We start from the raw sequence: 15,288 nt of genomic DNA, 5'->3' as shown, positions 1-15,288 counted from the left end.
TTCTTTCTACTTCCGAATTGTAATGACTACCGTCACGTTGTCTTTTAAGTAAATCAGCTTAAACTTAAATATAGGCAAGCATGTCATAGTACAAAATTATCAGCGCCTGACTGACTCGAATTTGATAAACCCGTTATTGTAACATGCCCACAGCTGACAGAGACAGTAAGAGTAATACAATAATATCGCCATCATAAAGAGCATTAAAACGACGCTGTATCTCAGTTTCCTAGAAAGTTTCCTCTAATTAAAATACTTTGGATATATATATATATATATATATATATATATATATATATATATATATATATATATATATATATATATGTAATAAAATATTAGTTATCTTATTTATCAACTTTTCAATCACTACTTTTAACCATCAAAATCCAATCAACCAAAATATATAGTCTATCATAAAAAACGAATTAACAATAATATTTAAATTTTTTATTTAGAATATGGCAGTAGTAAATTCGACCACTTCCTATCATTACTGGGTGACAAGATCCGATTACGAGGCTGGGACAAATACAGAGGCGGGTTGGACATAAAAGGTAAGTTCGTTAGCATATATAGATACTATGTGGTGCCAAAACTCTAACTTTCAGGCGACATGACCGGAAAATATTCAGTCTATACCATCTACGAGGGTCACGAGATTATGTTTCACGTCTCCACCCTCTTACCGTATTCGAGAGACAATCGGCAGCAAGTCGAGAGGAAACGACACATCGGCAACGATATTGTCAACATAGTGTTCATCGATACGGAAGACAGTTCGACCAACGAGACTGCACATTTTCAGTTCAACCCCACTTGTATAAAGTCACAATTTACTCGTATCCTTTTTTAAGTTCATCCACCTACTTATGTTCCGGTCAGTATGCAACTATAAGTAGATATGCAACATTACCAGAATTTGCATAGAGCTGAAAATTTGTATGAATGTCTGAAACACCATTATAAAATAAGTGTGAAATATTACCATCGATTACAAATCTGCAAAAAATTGGTTAATTGTTCTTTATTACTCTGTTTAAATGTCGACAAAGGCTCGATCGATTTGGTTAATCTTGGTTTTGTAATATTTGTGGAAATCAAGGGAAGGTCATGGTGAGAACTGCGACGAAAACAGAAAAACAACAATTATTTTCCTATCAATAGTTTTACTGTCACATAGTATCAACATTTTTGGTCCTTATCAAATAATGATGGGTGTCTTTGGAAATTTATTTTGTGACTAAATGTGTTGAATACTGATTAAAACTAAAACCAGCCACTGTTATCAATCCGCGATTAGAATATATAATTTACTAAGGAATAGATATGTTTTCTCGGCACTGAGTGTTTAATACATTACCACAATTTATTACGATTACGAACGAGAGACGAAAATGACAATAGTCGTATTGGTATCCGAGAGTGACTGGAAATTAAGTGGATATGTTTAGAAAGCAACGAGTTCATGTACTCCAAACACAACAATAGCGAGAAGGTGACAATGAAATTGAGCGATTCTGCAGACCAATGTTCCTGTAATGCAGGAACGATCAGCATTCCATTATGATCTGGCAATACATTATGGTAGCAACGAATCACTTACAATTGGAGAAATGACCATTTTCGTCAATATTGCAACGAATTAAAATGTAGGGATGAACTCGTCCCAATCCTAGATCTGAGACACATTTTGGCAAATATTCAGATTAGTATCTGATATGCAAGGTATTTACTTATTAGGTACAAGCTCATAAGAAAACTAAAATTGTTCAATAGCTAAATACCTATTATTACTACAATAATTACAAAATTACTTTAATATTCATTAAATTACTCTTGTCACAATTTACTTAAACATAAGTATATTTCATCCCCAGCTTACAATTTAAAACTGACATTAAAAAGTTATCAGATATTCTGTTCAGCCGGACTTATTGTTTCTTTAATGGAAGCAAGAACATCTCTCATCTTATGCAAATATTTTTCGAGATTTTCAGTTAATGTACGATGTTATTCGCATTAACAAAGTTTTACCATATCTCTTATTTAACATAGTTCTAATTTACAGTTATCTAATTGTATGTTGTGTTCAAACTCTCCACTCCATCCTCAGTATATTTTTATTAAGAATATTCAATATTGATGACTGGTTCATCTATCATATCAGTCATAACAACATAATAAATCAAGTAACAACTTTAATCTATAGGCTTTAATTGTTTAAAGTTAGTATTTTTAACATACACCTATTTTTAAGTATATTGTTAAGAAACCGCTATCTCTAAGTCAGATCAGATTCCATCAATTTTATAAAGTTATATTTAACAAACCTTCTATTGAGTAGGCAATATTGTAAATATTTAAATAATTAAAGTAAGTTCAATAATTGAATATAGAAATAATTAGTCCCTTTATTTCAAATGGCCCGTAACATATACGGCAAGTATAAAATAAAAATGGTCTAATAATTTTTGGGTATTCTAGTGACGGACATAATTTTCTATCAAAAATTCTATTTTTGAGCGTTTGAACATTCGATTTGTTCGATTATATATGTACATTATTTATTATTTATCTTCAAATGTATGTCATAATCCAAATCATACAGGCGATTTCGTCTATTTTTGCTGATCAATATCAAATATACATCTTCACAACTATTCGTAGGATATCTAGAAGACCACGTGGCGAATAATATTATTGATTATATATGAATATAATGCTCCATAATGACAATAAATATATCCAAAACATAAAACTAATCGCCTGTCTTTAAACATCTGAAAAAAAATTAGCTCAACCTAAATGTAAAAAACAACTAATTTTAGTTGGCGTTTTTTTTTTTTGGAGTTGAGCCTTAAAATTATATAAAACTTACCTGTCACTTTGACATGGGTTAAGGGAACGACCGAGAAAAACATGTCCCAATGTTTTTATAATTTTATATTTATATATAAAATGTATATAACAAAGTTAAGTATGTTTCATGGCCTAGAGAATAATGTGATTTTAATCGTTATAACTAGAATCACTGACCACACATTATCTTTTTTAATTTTAGACCGGAGCAAGTCCGAACAAACTGAATGTATTGAAACTTTAACAATTTTAAACTTTCGTTCAAACTTCTTTCCCTATTATTTTCCGGTCGAGGCTTACCATCTGCGCTTTATATCACGGCGTTCGAATTCGCCTGAAAAATAATATAAGCTCACGGCTTCCAATTACACTTTAGAATTTTGAGATCGCGAATCTCTGGGAGGGGAGAAGGGCCCTAATAAAAAATGTCTTCCGCAACAAACCGTTAAATTTATTAGACAGCCTTCTACTTTTCTACATATAAACGGACGGAAACACGAAAAATCGATATTAAATGTTAACGAAAAGAATTATTTTACTGAATTTCTCGCTTTATTCCCCCATTTTATACAATTCCTTTAATTTAAATTGCTATATATGTTATGTCTTTGTATGAAACAAGGTCAAACTAGTGATGATGAAATTTTGAGCAATGGTAAGCAATGATATAAAATCACTTGAAAAATGTAAGGTCGAATATTTCTCTAGAAGTATAATGCCTAAATATAAGAGCATAAGTTAAAAAATAATTCGCGCATTGTTGTATTACATGAACAACTTAAAATGAAAAATTATTGTATAACGTGTGAAGTGATAAGTAATCGTGTTAGTCCCAGCACATTTTACCAACCCACAACACATTTTTCATCGTTTCTTTCTTGCCCCAAATGCAACATTCTTCTAATTATATATCACATTGTATGTACATTACGATTCTTTAAATTATATATCGTCATTATCTTCAGGTAAGCTATTTTGCGTATTTATATTGTTGCCCTTTTTTATCTCGCGTCTGTATAGAGAAAATCCAGCAATGGTAAAAACTTATTTTTTTAATAAACTTAATTTAGGAAAGAACAGACGGGTAATATAGTGAGTGACGACAACCCTCACGCTCACAATTTGCACAAACTGTGCTTTTCCTTGAATTGATATCGTGTATGTATTGTATCTTGTCCGGATCATGTAGACTTGTGAAGTCTGTCGAAGAATAGGAAGGCCCACCTGGAACCTCTCGATTCCCTTTATCTTTGTGACCCCCACTCTACCCATAGTATACCTGCCAGTAACCTTCCCTTCTGACCAATAGATATTTTAAGGATTTTTCAATGTGCTGAAGAAACTAAAGGCCAGGCATCAACAATAAAACGTGATCCCGCAATGGCCGTCAGTCCACCAGAGAGACCCAAATATACCCTCATAAAGCTGTATAGTATCGATATATTAGAAACGATATTCCGTATTATCATTATAATCTCTAGTCACATTATTATTCACCTTTCGAAGTACTCCAAGGGTTTATTTTAACTTTATTTAAAAAATTGCTGCATAGCAAATTCAGTTGACATTGATTCGAACACCATATCTGGTCTCCGCTACCGATACCATCAAGATCGTCAAGATCTACAAATGGACTAGAGACTAGACAATACAGTTTAGCAGCTCGAAATATATTGTCATGTCTATTTTGAGCTGTGGCGAAAAAGAATACCTAGTTCCTCAAGCACAAAAAATACCACGCCATAGTTCTGACTAATCCGAATATACTCCAACTGGGCATCAGATTAACGAGACCCATTCATGATTCAGTCAATAATGAAGCCTATTTGAAATTATGGTATGCAAATATGTGATTAGACAAATTGTTAAGCCAATCACTAATCAAACTCTACCGAAACAATGTTTTATTAGGTACCAATGCTTATCGCAAAGAAGAATTACACGATGACTTCGAAATCAAATAGATCTATGAAGTTATCCAAATTTTCGCAATAAAACCTGAAAGAAGATTACTCAGCCACAGCAATGTGGAAACCGCTTAAACACTAGGCAACCTGCAGGAAATCAGAAGGAAATCTTGTTTGTTGAGTTGATCAAATTAAATATGAAAAGTGGTTATAAACTAATTTATAATTAATATTATACTTAGCTTGTCTAATAAAAAATGTTATATAAATAAATTACCAAAAATACAACACGCTCTAATCTTTCTGATCCTAAATATTTAGCTTTTTGAAATCGATTTCCGGTTGTCTTATGAAATAGTCAAGTGATGACTTATGAATATGATAATATATGGACAGCGAAAATCGTCAGAACTTGTTTCTTTAATATTAAAAGTTTTAAACTTAATTTCTGTTTCGCCTTTCCCCAAATCTGAACCAACTAATGAATTAATTCATTAAAATAAACACAAACAGGGGAGATAAAAGTATAAATATAAGGTTCTATCGAGACAAGCACACATCAGCAAACATACCAAAGTGGTAATTGTTACTTGGTCACTACACACTAACATTTAACATAGGCTAGATTATATAGAGAAAATCGATTTCCCGTAGAAATCTGAGGAGTCTATCTGTATTTTCTCCTGTTAAGGAATTGTTAAATGTTTGCGGCCCATAGTTAGCTCTAATCTGGGTGAGCCGTGGACAGTCTTTCAGTATGTGGTAGACTGAAATAGGGGCATGGTGACAAAACTCACAGTGAACAGACAGGCTCAAAGTCATCAAGTGACCGTACAAGAAACGACAGTGGCCCAATCTCAGTCGATTCAGAGCTACGGTATGATGATGAAGGGAAGAGCCTCTTCTGGTTAACCTCCTGGGCTCAAGGACGTTGTACCTCGTTCTTAGAAACAAAAAAAACAAGAAACAAATGGGATAAAGCCAGTATGGATACAAATATTTGTGATGAGTAGGCTGCCGATTTAGCCGCATTATCCGAGCGCTCATTTCCCAGTATACCAACGTGAGAAAAGATCCAGTAAATTTGTCTTGATCCCACTGATATAGAGATAGAGGATACGGATGATTGACAGTGAGTCGGTGACCAGGGGATGGCTTAACTTCTGTTCCAGGAAACATTCGAAAGCACTTCGGTAGCCGGTAAGGATTGGTCATTCTTTGAAGGGTTGTGTTGTGATGTAGGATAAACCTTTGAATATCGCGAAGATTTCAGCGGTCAATACTGAACTCTGTTCAGGTAGCTTGAAAATATTGCTCAGTTTTCCACCACAAGTACATTGCCAAGCCTGCTATGAGATTTGGAGCCTTCGGCATATATGTGCTTGCAGCTATGGTAAGTTCACAGAACTGATTTTTTTAATTCCAATTTTTCCAGCATTTAACGAGAATTAGTTAATTAGAACATTAGAGTATCAACATATATGGCTGATTTCATTAAGAAAAGTTGAATATTAACCGTCAACTACTCACTTTAATTGCCTGATATAGCAAAACGTTATTTATACCAATTTTAAATTTTATTCCCCTTATATTTCCAAAGAGATCTCACAAACTCTCCAATCAACTTCCTCCATATGCTTCTTGATCATGCAAGTAATTGTCAAGGAAATGAAAAGGGCAGAAAGAAGGAAATCATTATTAATAAAATAAATATTTTTTTCTAACTCCCACTTTTAAAACGCACCTTGTATATTCGATAGATAAATCCAATAAGGCATTTACAAACGAAATTCTCTTATACCTAGCCAAATTATCATATTTTGATTAAACCGACTTCGGAATCGGGATATACAAATATTGAAGATAATCCCTGTTTTATATTTGCTCATGTAAAAAAAGTCGAACTGAATATGGAAGTACGACGAGATATTTTTCCTGCAATAAACAAAAATATTTAAATTTGAAATTACTTCATTAAATATTGATTGAGCCTTGATGAACTGTATTAATTCGTATATTCGACTACATCGACGGAAAAATTAATTTATTTTCAAAATTGGTTTTCGGACTGCGTTTATTTACTAAATCTAGACGTTTTGAAATTGTTATGGGTCGCATCCTCAGAGCGAAAACTCCGATATTGAAGCGCTTGTAAATAGTTTATCCTGCCTGTGATGACTGACTGATCAATTGCTAAGGACCATGCTCTTTAGTGGCCTGTTGAATAATTAGAAAACCAGGAGGATGTGCAGATAGGGTTTGCCTTATAGTCCTAGTCTTTGTTATCAATCCCTCAAGAACCTCTCAATATTTTATTTCAAAATCACTTTGAGGAATGGAACCTGAACTTTATTGAACTCTATGTCCTGGCCAATATTCATCCAATGTTCGACGAGATCTGACTGATCGTATCCACTGTCAGACATCTTTAACATTCTTTCGTCCATATGCTTATCATCCTCTCAGGTTCTCCTATGTATACTTGGCCTCATTTACAGAAGATCTTATATACACCTATTACTACTAGTGGATCCCATTTAACTTAGGGAAACTTGAGATAAAACCCGTGTGTTTTGAGCATAACCTTAATATTGTGTAAATTTAAATTAATTCATTGATATAAGTTCTTTCTTCTTATGTGCATTCTAATAATATTAAAAGTAGGCTTCATACGAAAACAACATGTTGGTAAATTGTAACCTGATTTTTGTCGGATGATCTTCTGGCCACTCTTTGTCAGGTCAAACTATGCAACGTGTCAAATCAATGCAACGTGTCCTTGATGAGCTCTTATTAAAAAAAACAAAAACAAAACAAGGGTATACGGAATGTTCCAAATAATAGAGTTCTAAAAAAGGGTATAAGAAAAGATAAAATCTTAAAACATAGGCATAAATAAACTTAAAAGATATATACATAATACTCACAATAACTTAAACTAATTACTAATATACTACTTAAAAAATATTTAAATTATACCAAATACAACGCACGATCAAACGAACAAATGCTACAAAATATTCAAAATAGTTCAGATTGGATAGTTTACTCCATTTGGTCGGTAGAATTTTCATTTTTCCAATGTTGTACTCATCTCTTCAGACTTTTTCACCCACTTTCGAATGAGACGTATATTATTCAGAGATGAACCTTGAACTTGGCACAGCATTTACGATGGTATGGTGAAAAGCTCCCAGCATATCTGTGACGCTCCAATCAGCAAAAATGTGTGTTTCCTGTTCCTCATTTTCACTTGTTCTCTCAAGTATATTATTTAATAACTTAAGTAGATGTCTCTTTAGAATTCTTGAAATTGATGACTCGCTTGTTTTTTTTTAAATAGACGAACTTTATATATCTACCAATCATGCAAATTCAAAAAGTATTCAGTAAACACTAAGAAAATTCACCTGAAATTGTCAGAAATTCACGTATTAATTTCTGCTCGCCCCATGTCAATCGCTAATAATGGGGCAGATGAATTTAATTGTAGTCCCACGTCCTTCAAAGATAACTGTTGCGAAAAACTAATCACACTCGAAACTATCAACAAATTTCATGATATCATGGGAATATTAGAAGAACATATTGCTCAAAAAATATAAAAGCTCTGCGCAAAATTTTGCAGGATTCTTTGAACCAATTCATTAGTGATCCCACCGATTTTTCAGTGCGATTTCTCATCATAGATGAAACATGGACACCACTACACGGCAGAAGCAAAACAGCAATCTAATACGAGAGGAAGAATAAGAACGTATTTTAAAATCTAAAAGGGATCCTGTTAATTGCTTTCTTCGAGAAATGCCAAAAAATTAGAGGTGAATATTACGCCAACCTTCTTTACCATTTTTGTATGCTAAAACTGAGGAGAAGAGGCCTATCTCGAGATAAAATCGATTTCGCCAAGGCAACATACCTGTACATAACGATACGTTGATTATGGGAAATCTGCAGGCTTTGGGGTACTATTTGCTTATCCCCATTTTTTTCTTGATCTTCAGACCTTCATCTATTCCAAAAACTGAAGGAATGTAATTCTCACCAATTACTTCCGCTGGATCAAATTTGTGGAAGTCAAAGGAGATTATGTAAAAAAAAACAATTATTCTTAACTGAAAATCCTTTAATGAAATTTTCAGACCGTGAAGTTTTAACCCCGTCCTCGTAAGTAGCGAAAACCGCGAATATTGTAGAAATTTTGTATACATCATACGATTCCTGCTACCGATTAGAGCTAAAGTGATATTCATTACGTTCATGTATTAAGCTAAACAATTAAAAACTTTCTCTTGAGACCTTGTAGCTACTGAGTTCATAATTTGAATCATGAACAGACTTTTTGTTCGAAATTATTTGCTTCTTTTATTCATTATTCTTATTATATTCTAAAATGAACTAAAGTACTTTCACTGTGTGGCTTATGGCTAATATTTCATTAATAATAAAGTTTTAAAGCAATACTGAACTTCAACTAAATCATTTTTTACAAATTACCAAAAAATTCCATAAGTTTTTAACGATTTCGCTTGTTAACAATATTAAATTAAGAAAACGCCCAAAGCACTAATTAAACAAAACCGAGTGCAAATTAGCCAGTAAAGTAACCTTAGAGCATCAATTAGCCGTTCCGTTACATTGAGAAATAGACTAACCGGTACAAATCGATAGAAAATCCTCGAACAATTTCAGAGCCGATAAATATTATCAAAAGTTTGTTGACAGTATTTTATTAGGGTACCATTAAGGCCGTATCCTTGCCGTAGAATCTAATTTATAATAATTATCGCTCCTAAATTTCCATTCAATTTGCTCGTAATTCGGAACGACTGAATTTATTAACGATGGCCGAAAACAGAGTTGAAAATAGCTTTTTATCGGATAGGTAGACGTGACTGGAAGTACAAAGAGTTATGCTGTTTTAGTGGCAGTAATTGGGAAGGGAACAGACGTTTAAGTCAATATAAAACATATTTATGTTTAATATATAATTACATTTTTTGTAATTTAGAAAGTTATACCATACGTGTAAGAAAATAAACAAAAATGTCTCGTTTGTTTATTTTTTAAACTGGGACTCTATTCGTTAAAACTCGAGAATGGCTGAACCAATTTGGCTGTTTGGTATTGAAATATTTGTTGAAGTATTACGAGTTGTATAATTACGAGGAAAAGTTTTAAATTTTGTTTTTCCATAAGTGTCACTGTCACTTTCCTAAATAGTTTTACTGTTACAACTGTTTGTTGGTCATAGAGTAATAGAGAGGTCTCTTAGGAAATGTTTCACCAAGTCGAACCACTCGAATTTCCATTATAGGCACCTGTAAGAAAAATATTGTGTTGTGAAGACATTTGATTGGCTCTTTAATAAAATTTTGCATGCATGTGCGACACGTAACAGCACTGACGTCATATTTAATTGACAAATGAAATATGTTAAATAAAATTCAATTAAATTTAAAAATAAATATAAATGAATCCATGAGCCAAAGATCCAAAAGATCCAAAAAAAATCCCAAACTATCTTCGTTATATAACCTTAAACCAATATATTTATTCGAATAAATACACAAACCATTTTTCTCCCTATAATTAAATCGTTAATCCTTCTTTGATGGTAAATATGTTTGACGAGATGAAATAAACATCTCTAAATGACTGTTATAGCAGCGATAATCTGAAAAAAATACCTCTTAGTACTGAGTATTATATTATTATCTTTTTTCGAATTTGTTGAGGTTTTGGTAACATGAAAATGGAAAATCGGAAAGAGGGAATAGGAAAATTGAACTCACAAACTAACGGTAAGAATAAGCAAGAATGTGGGTACTGAACTATTAATATAAATTTGCCATTACCTTCTGGAGTTCGTTTAAACATCGACGACGCTTGCTTCAAACATCCTTCTTGTGGGTCTGGAGCGATGGGAATAGGCACTACAAATATATATAGTAATATAATTTAGAAACGAATGGTAACAATTATGAACAGAAATATGATAAACTCCTTCAATTTACCTTCTATGCAATTTTGATTTGGATCGACCTCCATTTATACATAGCCTGGGCTTTGAATCACGGTACTATTTGCACAATCTTACTTCTAGAATAAATTATATATTTTATCATTAAAATATCTGTAACACATGCCTTAATGATCATAAATTTGCTTCATGTTTAGCATTTCCTTACTATCTGTGAATCCGGTCATATAACACTTCCTAGATCGATAATTGATTTTACTTATTATACTACCTACTTATATATACTAATAGACTAATAATTTGATCTCTAAACGTTATAAAAGCTCACCATAGAAACGAAGTTAATCAATCAGATCACGTCGCGGCTCCTTGCATAGCGATTAAAACAAGTAATAAGTTAAAAGTAGCGACATCTACATGTTGGACGTCACGAAACATTTCCTCAAAATTTCCTATAAGGTTAAATCTCTATTTATCTATGTTATTGGTTGTCCAATATTTATGGATGCATTTGGAAATTTATTTTTTGACAACTACCAAACGATTTTGTCAAACTGTGACTAGAATATAAAATGTATTAAACATTGAAGATAATTTCTCAGCACTGATTATTTAATACTTTATCGCACTTTATAATTCATACAAATGTAGGCATTGTTTGACAAGGTATTGAGAGAACTCAATAAGGGTTTGAAGACATTTAACTGGTTCTTTGATAAAGTTTGCCACCCAGATGCGGCAAGTCCTAATATCACGTTTAATCGACCAATTAAATAAACAATAAAATTTCTGAAAAAAAAATTAAATTAAATTCAACAAAAAATATAAAAATAAATATATCTTGAAAATATATACATGTATATATACATACATATATATATATATATATATATATATATATATATATATATAAATGCCTTCAATTTAATAGGATATATTAAACCATTCTGGACAGTGTAAATGAAAGGTTTTAAACTAACCTTTTTTTACAATATATGATACATATATATGATAAAGAAATGTGTTATTTTATCGACGTGGTAATATCGCCAAAAGACCTACTAGCACTATAATGAAACAATTTTGTTTTCTGGGGTATGAGATTTTGCCTTGTATCTATAACATTAGTCTCAATTTTTCGGTCTTTATAAAGGCCACCAAAAACACAATTTTTTTTCAAACGTTTTACGAAACTGCCTGAAATATACACAGTACAACGTAACATTTTGTTTGTTCGTATAAGAGCATCTGGAAATCAAGTTATAGAGTCAAGTTGTAATTTCTCAGCTCCTAGTAATACATCCCCAGTAAGAAAAAAAGTAAATTATCTAAAGTATCCTCTTGTTCATCCTCCTCACAACTTCCTAAAGGCGAATGAGATGAAAAAAAAGAGCTTATAATGAGCAACACAACAAAACGCGTTAGGAATGTTAGGAACAAACAATTTAGATTTTCAATATTATCAACCATTTTTTAAAGACAGCCAAATACTTCTTCAAAAGAAAACAATGCTTTCTTTCTTTACTATCTCTGCTTTCAGGTACACAACACTTCCTTGATCGTTGACGCATTTTATTTATATTGAACCACCGACTGATATTACACTAACGACCTAATGACTAATAATTTAATCACTAAACCATATTAAAAGCTAACTATACAATTTATACGTAAGGCAAACCTCTTACAACGTCTTCGTTGTTCTTTGCTTAGCGATTAAAAGAAGTAATACATTCAAAGTAGTAACATGTAGATATGGGACATCGCGAAATATTTTCTCAAAAATTGCCTATAAAACTATATGTCTATTTTCTCTGTAAGTTTCACTCATATAAATTTTGCAACCCAGATGCGGCAAGTCCTAATATCACGTTTCATCGACCAATAAACAATCAAATAAACAATTTAATTTCTGAAAAAAAAAATTAAATAAATTTTAACAAAAATATAAAAATAAATATAGATAAATATATAGTCAAGAGACAATATAAATATAATATAAAATACATATATGTATTTATACAACATTTTTGTTGATTGTCAAATATCTATGGGTGAGTTCGGAAATTTATTTTGTGACAAAAATGTTAATTACTGATTTAAATTACCGGCCTATTTTTATTAAACAATGATTTGAATGATGAAACAAATTTTCAAAAAATAACGATATATCGATACATGGCAAATATTTAACTAACCCTTATAATTAAGTACCAATATACACTAAATATTTAAAATTAAGTACCAATATTAAAGGTTTATAGAAAAAATATATTTAATATTTTTGAAGAAATATCGAAAAATACCGGCTTACAAAAATATCGATATATCGATATGTCGGTCAAAAAATATCGATATAAAATTATATCGATACATCGATATTTTTTCGGAATCCTTAGTGTAAGCCGAAACGCCAAACGGTAAAAACGTGGCCCAACACCATATATCATGCCATGACCCCCCACTCCACAAGTACAGAACGGAAACTAAATAGCATACTGCCGGACGAGTTTCAACACGTCTAATATTTCGGATCAGCTATGAAGGGTCGTCGTAGAAAACGTCCGATAAGATCATAGTTCCGCGCAACTTCATTATATTAATTTTTTTTTTTTTTTGAAAAAGCGAGTAGAATTCGTTGAGTTTTAATTAATTTTGACTTAAATAATTAGCTTTTTGAGCAGTAAAATCTAACTGAATTACTTTATTTAGATTAATTTCAATTTTTATTTAATTTTATATTCTTTGGTTTTCCTTTTTTTTTATTTTCAATATCCAACAGTCTTATACAGTTCAATATTTTGGTTGTCTGAAGTTATAAATCCATCCACTCGGTTTTGTTGCTGCGAAATATCACCAAACGATCGACTGAAATATTCTCACTAAGTTTTTTTGTCGTAATAAGCGCCTTTTTTTTCCTCGCCTTACCTCGCCTCAAGCCAGTTTTCTTATTCTCTCCTTTCCATTTCTTTCGCTTTTTTATATAACTTGTACAAGATATTAAACTAACATAGCGACCCAGTACTGGGACCGAATCTGACTGCTACTCAATGGCCAAATGAGTAAATGGTCTTAAATATAAATTAGTATTACCTTTTTAATATATATATTTTAAAGTCTCCTTTTATCTGAAATGGGCCTAAAGTTTAACGGTACTCAGCATTAAACCTACCGACTGGTGAGTGACCAACTTTAGAAATCATCCCAGAAGACATCCGGTCTTACCCAGCCTGGTTACTGGCGTGACTGGGATCATTTTCCTTGTCAGATTTTACACTATTGTCTAGAACATTCACAAATATAAAACAATTACAAATATGAATTTACGACCATGCCCCAGCAGGATTCGAAACCGCGGCTATCGCAAGAGTAGGAGAACCCCCCCATCGCCTTTACCACTGCGCCACCAATTCGGCTTCGTATTAATTGACTGTACATAAAAGCAGGGCAGTAATAAAAGCAGCATAAAGGCAGTTACATAAAAAATCAACTTAAAAATCAAAATAATTTTTTTTATTTCATTTAAACTTTGGTTTTAAATACTAATTTTCTAAAGTGCTACCAACTTTAACAAATCGCATCTCTGCTTACACCAAATAAATCATTACTGACTAGTTCAAAGCTTGACTAAGGACTTGAGATTCATTAATATTGCCACGACTTTGTTGACAATGGTTTATTAGGGTCTTATTGGGATGGTTTCCTTTCCGTGTAATTAATAAATCTTATCTTTCTGAAAATCTCTAAAATTTGTTGATGCTGTAAACTGAATAGAACTGCGCTCTGTGGTAATATCTAATTAATATAATTTAATATTATCCAAAAATAAAAGCGATTTCTAGAATTCTGAAATATACTTTTTAAACATATAAACTTATAACTACTGTTTGAGGAGTAAATATCGAGAGCCCCTGAAGATAACTTTATTAACTTTTTATTTCGATAGCCCCAAACAAAATATCCTTTATCAAAATATACGACAGTTTTCATGTTTATCGACTTCTCTAACTGCTGTCTATATTGTTTTCGGAGACTGATAAGGGTCACCTTTTTTTATTTTATGACAAGACAATAAATATCTTAAACCGCAGTTGTTTATATTGATATTAAGTTATTTCATTATATTGATATAAACACTTTTATTAAATATAGCTAACGTTTAAAAAATTGTTTTTAATATTTCATTTGTGAAGATTTGGGCGCAGAAAATATTATTTAAAAGTTGTATACTGTTGTTGTTGTAGTTATATCTCATAAATATGAAGAGAAAAGTCACAACAAAATAATTTTTACAAGCATCTCTAACCGATTTTGTAAAAATACTCAAGTTTTTTCGTGGAAAAAAAGTTATGTACCTTTAGACAAATTAGGCAAAATATCTTCATACCACTTCAATATAAATTGGCCAATGGTTTCCCCGGGATTTAACAACCTTTGAAGTAACATGCTTTTTTAATCCTTCATTTAGAGTCATAATTTTTACATAACTTTTAAAATCGATGATATTAATTCGTCAGTTGTTCCACATATATTACA

The 15,288-nt window shown here is 31.8% G+C and overlaps 1 protein-coding gene across 2 annotated transcripts in view; it reads left to right on the top strand.

The window, feature by feature from the left end:
* The window catches only part of LOC143206694 (GTPase-activating Rap/Ran-GAP domain-like protein 3), a 221,983-nt gene that overhangs the window by 159,594 nt on the left and 47,101 nt on the right, over positions 1-15,288 (top strand). For both annotated transcript variants that reach the window (XM_076419361.1, XM_076419360.1), the window contains exons 8-9: positions 459-557; positions 612-842. In XM_076419361.1, coding sequence (XP_076275476.1) covers positions 459-557; positions 612-842 — 330 coding nt within the window. The remainder of the gene's footprint in view (positions 1-458; positions 558-611; positions 843-15,288) is intronic.

Source organism: Rhynchophorus ferrugineus, unplaced genomic scaffold (assembly GCF_030347505.1).
Source record: "Rhynchophorus ferrugineus isolate W39M unplaced genomic scaffold, kcgeb_rfMv2 rfM1, whole genome shotgun sequence".
Taxonomy (NCBI): domain Eukaryota; kingdom Metazoa; phylum Arthropoda; class Insecta; order Coleoptera; family Curculionidae; genus Rhynchophorus; species Rhynchophorus ferrugineus.
This window is presented reverse-complemented; position numbering and strand designations above follow the sequence as displayed.